Source organism: Hemitrygon akajei, chromosome 28 (assembly GCF_048418815.1).
Source record: "Hemitrygon akajei chromosome 28, sHemAka1.3, whole genome shotgun sequence".
Classification (NCBI taxonomy): domain Eukaryota; kingdom Metazoa; phylum Chordata; class Chondrichthyes; order Myliobatiformes; family Dasyatidae; genus Hemitrygon; species Hemitrygon akajei.
In genome coordinates this window covers 5,750,962-5,769,248 of record NC_133151.1, presented here as the reverse complement: position 1 = coordinate 5,769,248, position 18,287 = coordinate 5,750,962, and the positions used below count along the sequence as shown (strand labels likewise).

Below are 18,287 nucleotides of genomic sequence, written 5' to 3'. Positions count from 1 at the left end.
ACGGTGTAGAAGGAGTCTCACTCTGTGGCTGACCCCGAGAGTGCGTGATGGGACGGTGTTGAGGGAGCTTCACTCTGTGTCTGACCCCAGGAGTGTGTGATGGGACGGTGTGGAGGGAGCTTCACTCTGTGTCTGACCCCGGGAGTGTGTGATGGGACGGTGTAGAAGGAGTCTCACTCTGTGGCTGACCCCGAGAGTGTGTGATGGAACGGTGTGGAGGGAGCTTCACTCTGTGTCTGACCCCGGGAGTGTGTGACGGGACGTGTGGAGGGAGATTCACTCTGTGTCTGACCCTGGGAGTGTGTGATGGGACGGTGTGGAGGGAGCTTCACTCTGTGTCTGACCCCGGGAGTGTGTGATGGGACGGTGTGGAGGGAGTTTCACTCTGTGTCTGACCCCGGGAGTGTGTGATGGGACGGTGTACAAGGAGTCTCACTCTGTGGCTGACCCCGAGAGTGCGTGATGGGACGGTGTGGAGGGAGCTTCACTCTGTGTCTGACCCCGGGAGTGTGTGATGGGACGGTGTGGAGGGAGTTTCACTCTGTGTCTGACCCCGGGAGTGTGTGATGGGACGGTGTGGAGGGAGCTTCACTCTGTGTCTGATCCCGGGAATGTGTGATGGGACGGTGTGGAGGGAGCTTCACTCTGTGTCTGACCCCGGGAGTGTGTGATGGGACGGTGTTGAGGGAGCTTCACTCTGTGTCTGACCCCAGGAGTGTGTGATGGGACGGTGTGGAGGGAGCTTCACTCTGTGTCTGTTCCCGGGAGTGTGTGGTGGGACGGTGCGGAGGGAGCTTCACTCTGTGTCTGACCCCGAGAGTGCGTGATGGGACGGTGTGGAGGGAGCTTCACTCTGTGTCTGTCCCCGGGAGTGCGTGATGGGACGGTGTGGAGGGAGCTTCACTCTGTGTCTGACCCCGGGAGTGTGTGATGGGACAGCGTAGAGGGGGCTTCACTGTGGCACCAGTGAAATCCCTGACATTTAACACTATTCGTGGTGAGGAGATGAAATTGAAAAATTATTTGTGAACGGTTGTGTGAATAAAGAGAAGGGCGCGTCCGGGATGGAGAATTAAGTCCCACCTTTGGTGGTCATGATGAGTGTGCCTTCCTCACGTCCGTACTTGCCAAAACAGAGACTGGTCACCACATCCTGAGAGAATGAGAGAGAGAGAGAGAGAGAGCCATCACTGGTCTGGGCAGAATGTCATCAGAGGATTACACCGAGCAGCCATTTTATCACATACAGGAGTGCACCTACTGAAGTTGCCACAGGAGTAGAAACCAGTACCTTCTTCTTTTGCTCCATCCACCTCAAGGTTCAAAGGGTGTTTCACACCCTGCTCTATTCACTTTACCCTATGGCTTTGAGGCCCAATGCCATATTTAAGTTTGCCGATGACGCTACCATTGTGGGCCGAATCAAAGATGGTGATGAATCATCATCTGGGGGGGGAGGGGGGGTGACTGAAAATCAGGCTGAGTGGTGTCACAACAACAGCCTCTCACTCAATGTCCACAAGACAAAGGAGCTGGTTATTGACTTCAGGAGGAGGAAACCGGAGTCAGTCCTCACAGGGGGAATCAGAGGTGGAGAGACAGCAACTTTAAGTTCCTCGCTGTTGTTCTTTCAGCGGACCAGTCCTGCGCCCAGCACTTAAGCGCGATTATGAAGAAAGCACAGCACAGCAGGAGCCTCAGGACTCACACCACCAGGTTCAGGGACAGTTACTACCCCTCAACCATCAGGTAGAAGGTACAGGAGCCTCAGGACTCACACCACCAGGTTCAGGGACAATTACTACCCCCTCAACCATCAGGTAGAAGGTACAGGAGCCTCAGGACTCACACCACCAGGTTCAGGAACAGTTACTACCCCTCAACCATGAGGAAGGAGGTACAGGAGCCTCAGGACTCACACCACCAGGTTCAAGAACAGTTACTACCTTTCAACCATCAGGTAGAAGGTACACTCAACCTCACTTGCTCCATCGCTGAAATGTTTCCACCAGCTTTCAAGGACTCTTTATCTCACGTTCTTGATATTTATTGCTTATTTATTTCTCACTTCTTTGGCTCGTGACAGGTGAGGGGGCCGGGTAGTGGGGGGAACTAACTGTGAGAGGGTCGTACCTGAGTCTTGGTGACGTTGATGAGGTTCTTGTCCCGGTACAGGTGCAGTTCCTTAGGTGTTTGCGAAGATTCGGCGTGACACCTAAAACCCTGACAAGCTTCTGCGGGCGTGTGGCGGAGAGTGTACAGACTGGTTGTATCGCAGCCTGGTATGGAAACACCAAGGCCCGCGAAAATCCTACAATATGCGTGGATGCAGCCCAGTCCATCACGGGTAAAGCCCTCCCGACCGATGGGCACATCTGCACAGAGCGTGGTTACAGGAAAGCAGCATCCATCATCAGAGATCCCCACCACCCAGGCCGTGCTCCCTTCTCGCTGCTGCCATCAGGTAGAAGGTACAGGAGCCTCAGGACTCACACCACCAGGTTCAGGAACAGTTACTACCCCTCAACCATCAGGAAGGAGGTACAGGAGCCTCAGGACTCACACCACCAGGTTCAGGAACAGTTACTACCCCCTCAACCATTAGGAAGGAGGTACAGGAGCCTCAGGACTCACACCACAAGGTTCAGGAACAGTTACTACCCCCTCAACCATCAGGTAGAAGGTACAGGAGCCTCAGGACTCACACCACCAGGTTCAGGAACAGTTACTACCCCCTCAACCATCAGGTAGGAGGTACAGGAGCCTCAGGACTCACACCACCAGGTTCAGGAACAGTTACTACCCCCTCAACCATTAGGAAGGAGGTACAGGAGCCTCAGGACTCACACCACAAGGTTCAGGAACAGTTACTACCCCCTCAACCATTAGGAAGGAGGTACAGGAGCCTCAGGACTCATACCACCAGGTTCAGGAACAGTTACTACCCCTCAACCATCAGGTAGAAGGTACAGGAGCCTCAGGGCTCACACCACCAGGTTCAGGAACAGTTACTACCCCTCAACCATCAGGTAGAAGGTACAAGAGCCTCAGGACTCTCACCACCAGGTTCAGGAACAGTTACTACCCCTCAACCATTAGGCTCCTGAACCAGTGGGGATTAACTACACTCAACCTCACTTGCTCCATCGCTGAAATGTTTCCACCAGCTTTCAAGGACTCTTTATCTCACATTCTTGATATTTATTGCCTATTTATTTCTCACTTCTTTGGCTCGTGACAGGTGAGGGGGCCGGGTAGTGGGGGGAACTAACTGTGAGAGGGTCGTACCTGAGTCTTGGTGACGTTGATGAGGTTCTTGTCCCGGTACAGGTGCAGCTCCGAGTTGCCAAGGGCCACCAGAACGGCCTGGAACCCCTTGGATTTGTGATCCATCAAACCCATCGTCATTATGGGGGCGGGCAGGTACACGGTCCAAAGCTTCTTGCCCTGCATTGGGGACAAAGGTGGGAAGCAAAGACATTCATTAAACAGAAGATTATGGAGGAGAAAGATTGCATTCACATTCACCTTTTACAACCCCAAGGTGAACGACATACCTTTTCAACAGAAGGGCAAAGAGCTGCTCTTTCAAAGGGCTGAAGTACCTGTTGGCTGACGTACAAGGGTGGCTGGGGACTTTCTGAGAGGTTTGACTAGGTTAGGCTCGTCACCCGAAACTCTGACAAACTTCTACAGACGCACAGCGGAGAGTATCTCGCCTGGTTGCATCACGGCCTGGTGCGGAAACACCAATGCCCAGGAACGGAAAAGCCAACATAAAGTGCTGGACGCAGGCCAGTCTGTCACGGGCAAAGACGTCTGCAAGGAGTGCTGCCACGAGAAAGCAACATCCGCCATCAAAGGCCTCCACCATCCAGGAGCCTCAGGTCCCACACCCACGGGTTCAGGAACAGTATGGGGAAAAGAAGTCCCGAAGAAGGGTCTTGGCCCAAAACGACGACTGTTTACTCTTTTTCACAGATGATGCCTGACCTGCTGGGCGCATCGTGCGGCAAACTTGCTGCTTCCTTAGCACTTGCGTTTTTTGTTTTACGAGGCCCAGTTGCTAGCTCGACGCTCAACCCAGCACGGATGGAAAGCGTGCAAGGAGCCGGCTGGATTCGAACCCTTGACTATTCGCCTCGAAGTCCACTGAGGATGCCACTGCCAGCTATCACATAATTTATTTATTTGCATGAATTGTCTTCTTTTGCACATTGGTAATCTGTCAGTCTTAATGTACGGCTTTAGATAAATTCTACTGTATTTCTTTATTTTCCTATAAATGCCTGCATGAAAACGAATCTCCAAGGAGTAAACGGTGACGTATTCGTGCGTTGATAATAAATTGGCTTTGAATTTAAATTCAATTAGTGACATAAACTGGAATAAAAAGCACTGAGGGATGCGGATGGATTCTTCAGCCAATAAGTCAGAGTAGTTTATGAGGTGGAAGTGGTTGAAACCGTGTGCTAATAAATCCCGTCCTTTATTGCAGACGTTGATGGATGCCGTGAAGATGCGGACGCCTTGTACCACTGAGATGAATGCGGTCGGCGGCACCAGTAGCAAAATGGAAGCGTTTAAGCAGGTGGGTTGATGGTCCTGAGACATGACCTGAAATCCCTCCAGTGCGAGCTGGGAATCTAAATCCCATTCATTAAATAAATCCGGAATTAAAAAGCTGGTATTGGTAACTGCTGGGATAATATACAAGGCATGGAACAGAATTAGGCCATTCAGCCCATCGAGTCTGCTCCACCCATTCTATCACGTCTGATTTCAGACCCCTCTCAACCCCATCCTCCTGCCTTCTCCCCCTAACCTTTGACGCCCTTACTAATCTAGAACCTATCAATCTCCACTTTAAATTTTTCCAGTCCTGTGGCCTCCACTGCCGTCTGAGGCAATAAATTCCACAGATTCACCACTGGCTAATGAAATTCTGCCTCATCGCTGTTCTAAAGAGAGCTCCTTCTATTCTGAAGTGGTGCCCTCTGGTCCTAGACCCTCCCACTATAGGGAACATCATTTCCACATCCCCACTGTCGAGACTTTTCAATATTCAGTCGGTCCCAATGAGATTCCCCCTCAGTCGTCTAAACTCCAGCAAACAGAGCCATCGAATACTTCCCATACGTTAACCCTTTCATTCCTGGGATCATTTCTCTTGAACCTCCTCCGGACCCTCTCCAGAGGAGGTTTGGTGTTGGGGGGGGGGGCAGGGGTTGAGGCAGGCATTAAATGCCAGCTGTGTGTTGGGCCACGCAGGCCCCGAGGGATAAACGTGAACATGGCACTTCAGCCATGTGGATAGTTTCCTGATCGGTCGGGGCATCAAAGGTTATGGCGAGAAGGCAGGTGTTTGAGTGGGATCTGGGATCAACAATGATGGAATGGCGAAGCAGACTCGATGGGCTGAATGGCCTAATTCTCCTAAGATTAAGACGTACTTAATAAGGTGGCCACTGAGTGTATATGGATAAGAAAACTTTAAGAGGGATATGGGCCAAACCTGGCCGAACGGGACTAGCTCAGATGGTCAGCTTGGTCGGTGTGGAGGAGTTGGGCCTGTCTGTGCTGTATTACTCTAAAGCCTGGAGTCAAAGCTGGCCACAGGCCCACTGTGTCGGCTACTCACCGCACCTTCTGAGTGTAGGAGTGGAGGGTCTCCTTCCCGCAGCCAACGACGATGTTCTTATTGACTCTGACCAGCCCCACGGGTTGGCAGTTCAGCTCGATGCCGTGCCGGGGTCGCTTCAAATCCCTGTCGGGGCATCGACAGCTTGAGTTAGCTTCGCAGGGGGCAGCGAAATCGCACGGAATCCGACACCGCCGCGCGTTAAAGGGTTGGGGAACGCGGCGTCGGAACGCTTGGTAAAACGCGTGGGCTTGAAGGGGAGGCCTGCAGCGTGGTTGGGTGAGGGGAGGGGTTCCAGAGCTCAGACCCAGGCAGCTGAAGGTGATGCATAGCAACACACACACAATGCTGGAGGAACTCGGCAGGTCCGCCAGCATCTATGGAAACGACTAAGCAGATGACGTTTCAGGTCTGAGAAAGCAAGAGGAAGACAACAGAATAAAAAGGTGGAAGGAAGGGAAGGAGGATATCTGGAAGGTGACAGGTGAAGCCAGGTGGGTGGGAAAGGCCATGGGCTGGAGAAGTAGGCATCTGATAGGAGAGGAGAGTGGGCTATAGGAGAAAGGGAAGGAGGGGACCCTACCATCCATCAGGGAAATTTATCAGACGCGCTGCATACGCAGGGCCCTGAGTATTATTAAGGATCCCACCCATCCATCCGGCACCCTCTTTGACTTTCTACCATCAGGCAGGAGACTCCGATGCATAAAGACAGGAACGGTCAGGATGGGAAACAGTTTCTTCCCTCAGGCCATTAGGTTCCAACCACATCACATTCGGAGTATGACCAGTTAATCTGTTCTGTACCTGACGATTTTTAATTTAAGCACTTTACTTTATTTATGCGTAATACATTTGTAGATTTTATCCTTACTTTCACAAGTTATTGTGTGTGTATTATTGTGCTCTACATCCTGGTCCGGAGAAACACTGTCTCCTTTAACAGTATACATATATATAGTTAAATGACAATAAACTTGACTTGACTTGAAAGGGACCTGGTAGGTCAGAAGAGGTAAAGGAAGGTGACGAGAGTTGGGGTTCGTAGGAGCAAACTGAAAGATCATGCAGAGTTGGTGTTCAAAATAACGGGTGACTTATTAAAAACTGGTGCGCGTCAGGAAATCAGCCAACGCTGGTCTACCTGAGCATGAACTTGATACAGCTTTTTACAGAGATTAGCAGTAAAACTACATTTTGATAACATAATGGTGGTGACTGGATGACTCCGTTAAGTAACAGATCCTGATTGCTTAACAAAGTGATTACCCACAGGTCTAACAGCAAATCCATGTTTTAATGACAACAACGGGTGCATGCTATAACACAAATCAAATCAAAGTACATATGAATTATACAATCTTGAGATTTGTCTGCTGACAGGCAGCCACGAAGCAAGAAGCCCGAAGAATCTGATTTTTTAAAAGTCACTGTGCAGAGAAACAGGCAAACAATAGATACAAACAGCTTTCTGAACCAGATTGAGTCGTTAGATTCGCTGCCCAATCCTCGATCTCAGCGGGGCAAAAACAGCATGAAACTTGCAGAGGCGACGACCACCCAGAGAGAAGAATGACCAGTGCGGAAGGGAGAGCAAATCAGCCCAACGCTTCCCTCCGCACTGGGGCTTTCCAGGCTATCTGGGCTGGCGTTTAAGTTGTCAAAGCACTGGGGTAGTGCCCCACTCCAGGACCTGGGCCCCTGGGATGCACCAGGGAGACATAATCCGACGCCGTTCTCGATCTCACCAAGTCAGCTTGGAGCGATGCAACCTCGCACCCCGGGTTAGGTGGACGGGCGTCGAAACTCTTCCGCGTGGACTCCACTCCAAATCGTTCACACCAACGGCGACAGCGATACCAACTCCGTCTGCGACCACGTCTTGAGCAGAAGCAAGGGGAAGTCTGCAGCTGCTGGAAACCCGAGCAACGCACACAAAACGCTGGAGGGACTCAGCAGGCCTGGCAGCATCTACGGAAAAGAGTACTGTTGATGTCTCGGCCCAAAACGTCGACAATACTCTTTCCCACGGATGCTGCCTGGCCTGCTGAGTTCCTCCAGCATTTCGTGCGTGCGTCTTGAACACATTGCGTCCTGGCTTTGCGATGCACCAGAACGGCTCATCCTTCGAATCGACTTTGCCTCTGCTCGCACCGTCATTGTTTGTCATGATAGTTGACCACAATTTAGTTCAGGGAAGGTGTCACTAACAATGCTTTTGTCACGTTCCTTGCCTTCTGAACTACCAGTGAGCTGCCGCACAACCTCAGTGGGCTCAGAACTTCAGTTTCTGAAATCTACGTGTTGTCGTTGCTTTATTCCACTTCTGTCTACGGTTCCCTATTGCCATATTAGCACAATCCACACCCCTATTTACTCCTACTATTCTGTCCCTCGTAATGAAGGAGAGGAGGGAATGAGTTAGTTACTGCCTGTTATGCCACTGGCGTTAAGGATGGCAACGCGGGTCCTCCATCTCTGCCCTTGGCCATCTTCTCTATTGTGCCCAGCTGTGGATTAGGATCCTCATTTCTGCCTCTACAAAACAGCGCCAAGTGTTATTTTGTCTCCCGTGTTTCTTCCACCCTTCACGGTCCAATGAAGTGCTGTCTCGACGATGGAGTCTCATCTCATCACGTGGCCAATCCACTTCCAGCGTTTCCTCGCGATGACTGTGGGCGTGCCTTCTTGGTGACACTGAGGGTGTAAGGTTTGGTCGGAGATCCTTCTTGGCCAGGAAGTACGGAGGATCTTCCGGAGGCTCGTGGTGCGGAATGACGACAGCTTGGCGAGGTCGCTCTCTGTCACGAGCCAGCACTCTTGACCCGTGCAAGAGCGTGGACAGAACACAGCTCTGCTATAGCTTCACCCTGGAGTGGACGCTGTCCTCGGTTGTTGACCATCTCCCCTTGCCGAGTATGAAACTGTGTCACCAGTTGCTGCCTTTGGTTGCCAGGCCCTGCTTTCACTTGTGGGTTGTAATGATCCGTTTCTGCAGTTATTTGCACTAGCTTGCCAGCGTTGTACGTGGTTCGTGCATTCCAAAAACCAATCTTGGCCTTGATCTTGGCAGCATTCAGGGCTTCCTTCATCGTGTCAGTAGCTTCCTCTCGGTTTTCACTGCTGTCAGTCACGCAAGTCCCGGGTGGAAACTCAGGAATACCGTCGCACTCGGATGCAGAAGGATTCTTCATTGCCATCTCTGTAACAATATTTTTGACCAGTCAGGGTTGGTAGCCCTGACCTGAACCCCCCCCCCCCACCCCCCCAAACCTGGAGGACCAGTGGACCACTGTCCTCTACCCTTTGACCTGCTTGGCATGGGTGACCCTACCAAGAGCCAAAGCACCTGGCCCTGACTCCAGCCAACATAGTTCTCCAGGTCACTGAGGCACGCGAGCCTCCAAACCCAACAAGATTGTGGTCCTCTTGGGGGGAGTGTGGGAGAAATGAGTAAGAGACTTATAATGGAGGGCTGTAGGAGAAGAGGTATCACTCTTTAACGGCACGCAAGGTAGCCATTTGGCTCACTGAGGGCTACGCTGGTTCTTATTTTCCCCAGGTGCTCCCTTTCCAATCCATTCTCACTCCTGAACCCACCGATTCCTCCAGTTCTCCCACCTAGAGGAGGCAGCTGCCCAATCCGACACAGACTCATCACTTCTGTCCACGTCACAGTGGCATAACGCTTTGTGATGCCAGCTGTTGAGATCGGGGGTTCAATTCACGCCGCTGCCTATGAGGAGTTTGTACGTTCTCTCCCCGTGACCGCGTGGGTTTCCTCCGGGTGCTCCGGCTTCCTCCCACAGACCAAAGATGCACCGGTTGGTCACCGTAAATCGTCCCGTGATTAGGCTAGGGTTAAGTTGGGGGGTTGTTGGGTGGTGCAGCTCAAAGAGCCAATTCTGCACTTCATCTCAATAAATAAATGAAGTCCCTCCCTCTTCCACTATGCCAGGCACTCACTACCCTGTGTCAGAATCTTGCCCCTCACATCTCCTTTGAAATTACCTCCTCACCTTAAATGCACGTCCTCTCATATCAGACTTTTCGATCCTGGGAAATCATTACTACCACGTACATTGTTTACTCGGTGACCATGGAATTCCATTGCACCCTTGTCTAAATGGCAGGTAAACTAAACCAACTAACCTAAATACTCTGCGCTATTTGGGATGTGGCGGGAAACCGGAGCACCCGGGGAATCCATGTTCGCAGGGAGAATGTGCGGTTAGCGTAACGCCTTACAGTTGCTGCTGGCGTTATCTGAAGGTCGCTGGTTCGAGCCTTGGCTGAGGCTTGCGTGTTGTGTCCTTGAGCAAGGCACTTAACCACTCATTGCTCTGCGACGACACCGGTGCCAAGCTATATGGGTCCTAGTGCCCTTCCCTTGGACAACATCGGTGGCGTGGAGAGGGGAGACTTGCAGCTTGGGCAACTGCCGGTCTTCCATTAAAAAAAAACCTTGCCCAGGCCTGCGCCCTGGAAACTTTCCAAGGTGCAAATCCATGGTCTATCGAGACTAACGGAGGCCTACACACTACACAGTTGCTATTCCAGCCACTGTCTGTGAAGAGCTTGTACGTTCTCCCCATGACCACGTGGCGGTTTCCTCCCGCACTCCAAAGACGGAACGGTTAGGGATCGCGTCAGTGAGTTGTGGACATGCTAAGTTGGCGGTGTAAGCGTGGCGACAATTGCGGGCTGCCCTAAGCAGATCCTCAATGCAAACGAGGCATTTTGCCGTAAGGAAAGTCAGGATAAAGGGTCTCGGCCCAAAACCTCGACTGTTTACTCCCCTCCATGGATGCCGCCTGAACTGCTGAGTTCCTCCACCGTTTTGTGTGTGTGTGTGTGTGGGTGCTGCTCTGGATTTCCATCATCAGCACAATCTGTGTTTATGATTTCACGGTACACTTCTAAATTTGATGAACCGATTACAAATAATAACTAATCTTTTTGACGTCTATTTCCCCAAGGTCACGATGAAACCCAAGTGTTTCCAGCTTTGCGATAGCAGAACTTCTGCTGTGCAAAAAGATGGTATGCAAAGCTGACGGGGTGGGGGTGGGGAATAACAAGGGTGATGGGCTTCCTTCATTGGATATATTTAAAGGCGCTCCTTCCCTCCACTAGCCTGTAGGTCACCCTCAGCAAGGTGTAGCACCTGCTTAGTACCTCCCCCCCCCCCCCCCGACACTCACGGTCACAGGAAGCCATGGGAGTAGGCAGTGGATGGTCGTATGAGCAGATAGTGCATGTCACGTCCTGGTTATATGACCGCCGACACCAGGCAGACAATCTCTGAAGAGTATTGAGGTCAAGTCAAATTTATTGTCATTTAACTATACACACGCATGTAATTTATACAACCATATAATGTATATAGAAATTAGATGTTTCTCTGAACAAGGGTGTAAAGCACAGTAGTACGTATAATGCACTTATAACTTATGAAGGTAAGGATAAAATCTACAGATGAATCTCACATAAATAACAAATTAATGTGTATATTTATATTAAATATTGTAAGGTATGGAACAGATTAACTGGTGACATTTTGAATGGGAGTTCAGAAGCCTGACAGCCTGGGGGAAGAAACTGTTTCCCATCCTGACCGTTCCTGTCTTTATGCATCAGAGTCTCCTGCCTGATGGTAGAAAGTCAAAGAGGATGCCGGATGGACAGGTGGGATCCTGGATAATACTAAGGGCCCTGCATACGCAGCGCTCCTGATAAATGTCCCCGATGGACGGTAGGGAGACTCCTACGATCCTCTTGGTCGATCCCACAGTCCTTTGTAGGGACTTCTGGTCCGATGCTCGGCTGCTCCCAGACCAGGTGGAGATGCAGCTTGTCAGGATGCTCTCAATGGTTCTCCTGTAAAGATGGGGGTGTGGGGGAGCCTTGTTTGCCTCAATCTCCTTAGGAAGCGGAGGCACTGCTGTGCCTTCTTGTTCTGGGAGGTGATGTTAAGGGACCGGGTGAGGTCGTCCGTCTTGTAAAGACACTGTTGCCCAAGAGAAGGCAATGGCAAACCACTTCTGTAGAAGAATTTGCCAAGAACAATCATGGTCAAGACCATGACTGCCCACGTCAAATGACACAGCACTATGATGAGGATGAGGATGAAGAACATGCAATGGTGCAAGCCAGCGAGCAAAGGGGGTACTCTCTGAGAAAGGAAGCTCCCTTTGGAGAACTTCTCCATGCTGGCATTGGAGAGGGTCCACAGGAGGTTTCCGGGAATGAAAAGATTAATGTATGAGGAGTGTTTGATGGCTCTGGGCCTGTACTCACTGGAGTTAATAAGAATGGGGGGGGGGGTCTCATTGAAACCTTCCAAATATTGAAAGGCATGGAGAGGATGTCCCAGTAGTGGGAGAGTCTAGGAGCTGAGGTCACAGCCTCAGGACAGAAGAGATGTGGAAGGAATTTCTTTAGCCAGAGGGTAATAAATCTGTGGAATTCATTGCCACAGATGGTTGTGGAGGCCATGTCATTGGATATATTTAAAGCAGAGGCTGAGGGGTTCTTGATTCGTGAAGGCATCAAAGGTTACGGGGAGAAGGCAGGAGAATGGGGTTGAGAGAGCTATGCCCAAATGGTGGAGCAGTCTCAACGGGCTGGATAGTCTAATTCTGGTCCCGTGTCTTATGGCCTTTTATGAGAAGGACCACATGCTCTGGAGGAGCCCGTGAGCGCAGAGTTTAAAGGCACTAATGATCTCAGGTCGTACAGTTCAGCAGAACCACAAGCAGCTTCGAAAATCCACCCGGAACACTCTCGCCTACCTGCGGACGATGTAGATGTTTCCATTCCGACAGGCGACGATGATCCTGAACTCCACATCAAACTGGCCACTGACGTCCAGGAACACTGGCACGCTCGGGAGATTCACCTGGCACAGTCAGACAGGGTTAACAACAGGGGGGAGAATCAGCTACTCGGCCCCTGCCAAGACCCAAGATTCCTTGGTTATCAGTTCACACTCTGCACCACTCCTGTTCACACTGACCCTCCATTAAAAAGAAACTCCTCCAAGACATTCTTCTCAAGTCTCTCATTAAGCAAGGTTGCAGCACCCACATGCATGATAAACGCCTTCGTTTTCTGAAGTGCCTCAGAACATTTTAAAGATTAAAGTAGTCACCTCCACCCAGAAGATTAACTTCTTCAAATTCAGTCTGTGGAATTGGATGTCATGAAATTTGTTGGTCTGCAGCAGCAGTAACTTCCAATACAAAATTTTTAAAAATTAGAGATTACAGTTTTATTTTTATATAAAGTGTGTGTGTGTGTGTGTATATACACACACACACTCTTTTTTGCTCTTTTCCCACTACATGTATATAACATATTATAAATATATATAAAATTACAGATTATAGTTTTATATATATGTGTGTGTGTATGCACACACATATAAAACTATAATCTGTAATTTTGTATATATTTATAATATTATGTTATATACATGTAGTGGGAAAAGAGAGCAAAAAAGAGTGAGGTAGTGCACATCAGTTCATTGTCCATTCAGAAACCTGATGACGGAGGAAAGAAACTGTTCCTAAAACGTTGAGTGTGGATCCTCCAGCTCCTGTAACTCCTCCCTGACGGTAACAATGAGAAGAGGGCATGTCCTTTATGATGGGGTCTTTAATGATGGAATCCACCTCTCTGAGCCATCGGCCTTTGAAGACGTCCTTGACTGTGAGTCGGGGCAATGGGCAGGAGGACGTGACTGCGAAAGAGGCAGGCTGGAGGATCCACGAGGAAGTGCTGGGGGAACCGTGGGCCTTCAGCTTGGTCAACCGATCTGAGATAATGGCTGCCTGCGAGGATGAGAGTGGGGGGGGGGGGGGGGCTGCATGAAAGATGCACAACTGAACCACGGTTCGGGAAGCCATTCGGGGGTGGGGGTGGGGGAAGAGAAGAGAAACGTGGTTACGATTGGGGATGGTATAGTGAGAAGGAGAGACAGTTCTCTGTCGCTAGGATCAAGAGTCCTGAAGGCTATGCTGTCTGACTGGTGCACCAGATCGGGACATCTTCTCTGAATCTTTTTTTAAATTTAGAGATACAGTGTGGAGCCTGCCCTTTTGGCCCAATGAGCCACACCTCCCAGCAACCCATCTACTTAACTAATTCCAATGACCAATTAACCTACTAACCGGTACACCTTTGGAAGGTGGGAGGAAACCCACATGATCAGAGAGAGGTGTAGAGACTCCTTACGCTGGACATCGGAATTGAACTCCAAACTCCGACGCTGTGAGCTGTAAAAGTGTCGCGATAACCGCTACGCGACCGTGGCGCCCTGACAGAGGAATTTGGAGTGGGAGGGGAAAGATCCAGGAGTCATGGTCCACGAGAGCACCAAAGACATAGGAAGAACAGGGAAAGAGGTTCCACTGAAGGAACTGGAGCCAGTCACTCACCAGAACTCTGAACTGGTTCTACAACCTACTGGACTCTCTACAGCACATACTCTCACTATTATTTATTATTTGCACAGTTTGCCTTGTTTTGCACATTGGTTGTCTGTTTTTAAGTAAATCCTATCGTACTCCTTTATTTTCCTGTGAGAATGTGAATCTCAAAGTTGTATACGGGATGAGGGTGAGAATGAACATTTCTAGTCAATGACCCTTCATTAGAACCGTCACTTCTCACTTGTCTTTAATTTAGGTGCTTTTTTGTTAAATTCTCTTCGTTTGTAGCATATTGTTATTGTATGCTTAATCGTGCACTGTATTAATGCTCCCCACTGGGATTTGGGGTTTTTAATTTTGTAAAATGTTTTGAAAAACTAATTTAAAAAAATTTTTAAAAAAAGAACCGTCACTCCTAAGTTCATCTCGCATTCTCACACCGTCGAGGCTTGGGAATATACTGGGTGCTGAAAGGCAGAGGCGATCAGGGTGAGACATCCCGAAACCTATGCTTCACCAAGTCAGGGACCTGAAGGTTAAGTGGCACCCGGAGTCTTGGGCAGCAGGAGACGATAGAACAAAGAACGTTGGTCCTTTGGCGACAATGTTGTGTCCATCTTTTAACCTACTTCAAGACCAACCCAGCCCTTCCCTCTACATAGCTTCCTATTTTTCTACTTGTCTATGAAAGTGTTTATTAAGTGCCCCTACCTCTACCGTCACCCCATCAGTGTGTTCCACACATTCACCAGTCTGCGTGAAGAACTTACTTCGAACATCCCCCACACTTTCCCCCAACTGCATTAAAGTTACAGCTCCTTGTATTAGACATTCCCAGCCTGGGAAGAAGCCTCTGTCTAGCCACCCGATCTATGCCTCTCATCATCGTGTACACCTCATCCAAGTCACCTCTCATCCTCCTTCACTCCAAAGAGAAAAGCCCCAGCTCACTCAACCTCTACTATAAGACATGTCCACCAAACAAGGCAGCATCCTGGTAAATCCCCTCTGCACCCTCTCTCAATCTTCCACACAGTCCCTACAATGGGCCAACCAGAACCGAATACAATATTCCAAGTCTGAACAACCAGCTCCGCTTCACAGGGGCAAAGTCCTTAAAACACAAAGCCCGGTCCAGTGTTGCGGGACCTGCCTCGGGCAGCCAGATATTTAATTCCATCTTTCAGCAACTTCTTCCTTTCAGTCGGAGAGGCAAGAAGCTCCAGGAGCAGCCAAGGCGGACAGGTTCGTCACCCGATCCGGCCAGAAGTGGAGGCCAGTGCACGCTGTGGGGGCAGATCCCTGACCGGGGCTGAAAGCTGAGATTGGCAAAAGTAACTCGATCCCAAGGGTCGGGTGATACGCTCGAATCCCAAGGTCGCATCTCTCAACTTGAATTTAAGAGCAGCATGAGCTGACATCTTTGGGTGGGTGGGGGGGGGACCTTAGATCATTTGCAAAGCAACTTTAATGTAAACTCGCAGGCATGTCAAGTCAACTTCATTTAACTATATAATGTATATAACCATATAGCGTATTTAGAAATGAGACAACACTTCTCCGAACCAGGATGTAAAGCAGGACACATAACGCTTGATAATTCAGGTAAGGAAAAATCTATAGATGAATTGCACATAAATAATAAAGTGCGTAAATTAAACGTTGTCAGGTACGGAACAGATTAACCGGTGACACTTCAAATACGATGCAGCAGGGAGTTCAGAAGCCTGACGGCCTGAGGGAAAAACTGTTTCCCATCCTGACCGTTCTTGTCTTTATGCATCGGAGTCTCCTGCCTGATGGTAGAAAGTCAAAGAGGATGCCGGATGGACGGGTGGGATCCTGGATAATACTAAGGGCCCTGCGTACGCAGCGCTCCTGATAAATGTCCCCGATGGACGGTCGGGAGACCCCTACGATCCTCTCGGCCGTTCTCACAGTCCTTTGTAGGGACTTCCGGTCCGATGCTCGGCTGCTCCCAGACCAGATGGAGATGCAGCTTGTCAGGACGCTCTCAATGATGCTCCTGTAAAATTCAGTTACGATGGTGGGGGTGCCAGAGCATTGCTGTGCCTTCTTGCTCAGGGAGGTGATATTAAGGGACCAGGTGAGGGCATCCATGAGTTAAACCCCCAGGGACTTGGTGCACTATGGAGGAGCCACTGATTTGCAGAGATGGCTCAAGGCACTAAAGGTCCCATTCCTGAGACGGGAGCACAGGACACTTGCCCAGAGCTGAAGGATTGGCGCTTAACCCTCCAGGGGAAATGTGAAGCATCGTGGACACTCCCGCGAACAGGCCTGGGTAGGCGTGCCCCTGTACACCCCCCATGCTGCTCGAGGGATTGTGACGGAGTGTCACAATGTCAGGGAAATCCAGTGAGGGAGCTTCTCACGGTCAAAGGGTACGAACGAGGAAACCCATCAGGGTCAGATGGGATGAATGAGACACTTCGTGGCCTGGGGAACCAGTGAGGGAGCTGCTTGTGGTCAGTGGAACACCAATGAGGGAGCTCCTAGTGGGCACAGGGTACTATTGATGGAGCTCCCTCCTGGTGAGGGAGCTCCTCACGGTCAGTAGAAACAAGACAAAGAGAGAGCTCTTTGTGGTCAGTGGGGAACTAGTGAGGGAGCGGCCTGTGGTCAGAGGGGGAGCTCCTAATGGGCACAGGGCACTACTGAGGGAGCTTCACCTGCTCAGAGTGGGATTAGTGAGGGAGCTCCTCGTGGTCACGGGGATTCTAGTGAGGGAGATCCACATGGCCAGTGGGGCACTTGTCAGGGAGCTCTGTGTGGTTTATCCCCCCTCTTTACCCCAGGGTTCCCAAATGGGGGGTTGACGGACCTCTTGCTTGATGGTATTGGTCCATGGCGTAAAACCCCTGGTTTAACCCCCCCCCCCCATAGATGCTGCCCGACCTGCTGAGTTTCTCCAAGGGTGTGTTATTCACGATCTCCAGCGTCAGCAGAATCTCTGGTGTTCCCGCCTGCGTGACGGTGAGGTGCATAGATTGGCTGCTGACATTGAAATGCACAGATTGGCTGTTGGCATTACCACGTGCCCACGTCGCAAAGAGAAGGAAAATAAAGATGCTCACTGGCTCCGGACATCCAGGGGTTGTGTCAGGTGCCATTCAAAGGCCAGCTGCTCGCTTCTAAAAGCATTCCAGCTCTCGTGCTATTTTAAGACGCCCGTTTTTAACAAAGGGTAAAGTGTTATGGGATAGCGAGGGACACATACCAGCTTGTGTCCACAAGGCCACAAGGCACAGGAGCAGAATTAGGCCAGTGAGTGCTAGCTGATTTATTACCCCATTCTCCTGCCTTCTCCCTGTAACTTTTGACGCCCTGACTAATCAGGAACCTATCTACCTCCGTTTTAAATATATCCAATGACTTGGCTTCCGCGGCTGAGAGAGGCAGTGAATTCCACAGATTCACCACCCTCTGGCTACGGAAATTCCTCATCTCAGTTCTGAAGGGTCCTCCTTCTGGTCCTCGACTCCCCCAATGTAGGAAGCATCCTCTCCACAGCCACTCCCATCTGCGCCTTTCAACATTCGATGGGTGTTGACGAGATCCCACTCCCCTGTGCAAATACTCCTCATACGTTAACCCTTTTATTCCCAGGACCATTCTCGCAAACCTCCTCTGGACCCTTCCCAAGGCCAGCACATCCTTTCTTAGATGAGGGGCCCAAAACTGCCCGCAGCACTCAAAGAGCAGTCTGACCAATGCCTTATAAAGCCTCAGCACTACACGACCTCACGGCCCGCGGGTCGATCACCAGGTGCCCTATTGTGTGGAAAAGCAGGCGCTTACAGATGGTGACTGGACGCGTGTTTAAAATCTGATATGAACACACAGTGGACATGCCAACTGTCAAATCATAAATTCCTCATTTACATTTAGAATGGAATCTGCCTATGTAAACAGATCGCGCTATAATTACCTCTTCCCTCTGCCCCTTCACCACCATTGGTAGGAAGCTGAGACCACTGCAAGACAGGCTTGCACTGCCAGGCCTCATTACAGATATGGACGTGCTTAACCTCAGAATGGGGGCCATGCCCACCAGGTTTATAAGACCATAACATATAGGAGTAGAGCTAGGCGATTCAGCCCATCGAGTCTGCTCCACCACGGCTGATTTATTATCCCCCTCCATCCCATTCTCCGGCCTTTCCCCCATAACCTTTGACGAATCAAGA

The 18,287-nt window shown here is 50.3% G+C and overlaps 1 protein-coding gene across 1 annotated transcript in view; it reads right to left on the bottom strand.

The window, feature by feature from the left end:
• bbs1 (Bardet-Biedl syndrome 1) overlaps positions 1 to 18,287 on the bottom strand; it is a 71,467-nt gene that overhangs the window by 29,576 nt on the left and 23,604 nt on the right. Inside the window, exons 9-12 of the mRNA XM_073031240.1 lie at positions 12,436 to 12,542; positions 5,647 to 5,767; positions 3,289 to 3,447; positions 1,084 to 1,153 (exon numbers count right to left, since the gene is read on the bottom strand). Coding sequence (XP_072887341.1) covers positions 1,084 to 1,153; positions 3,289 to 3,447; positions 5,647 to 5,767; positions 12,436 to 12,542 — 457 coding nt within the window. The remainder of the gene's footprint in view (positions 1 to 1,083; positions 1,154 to 3,288; positions 3,448 to 5,646; positions 5,768 to 12,435; positions 12,543 to 18,287) is intronic.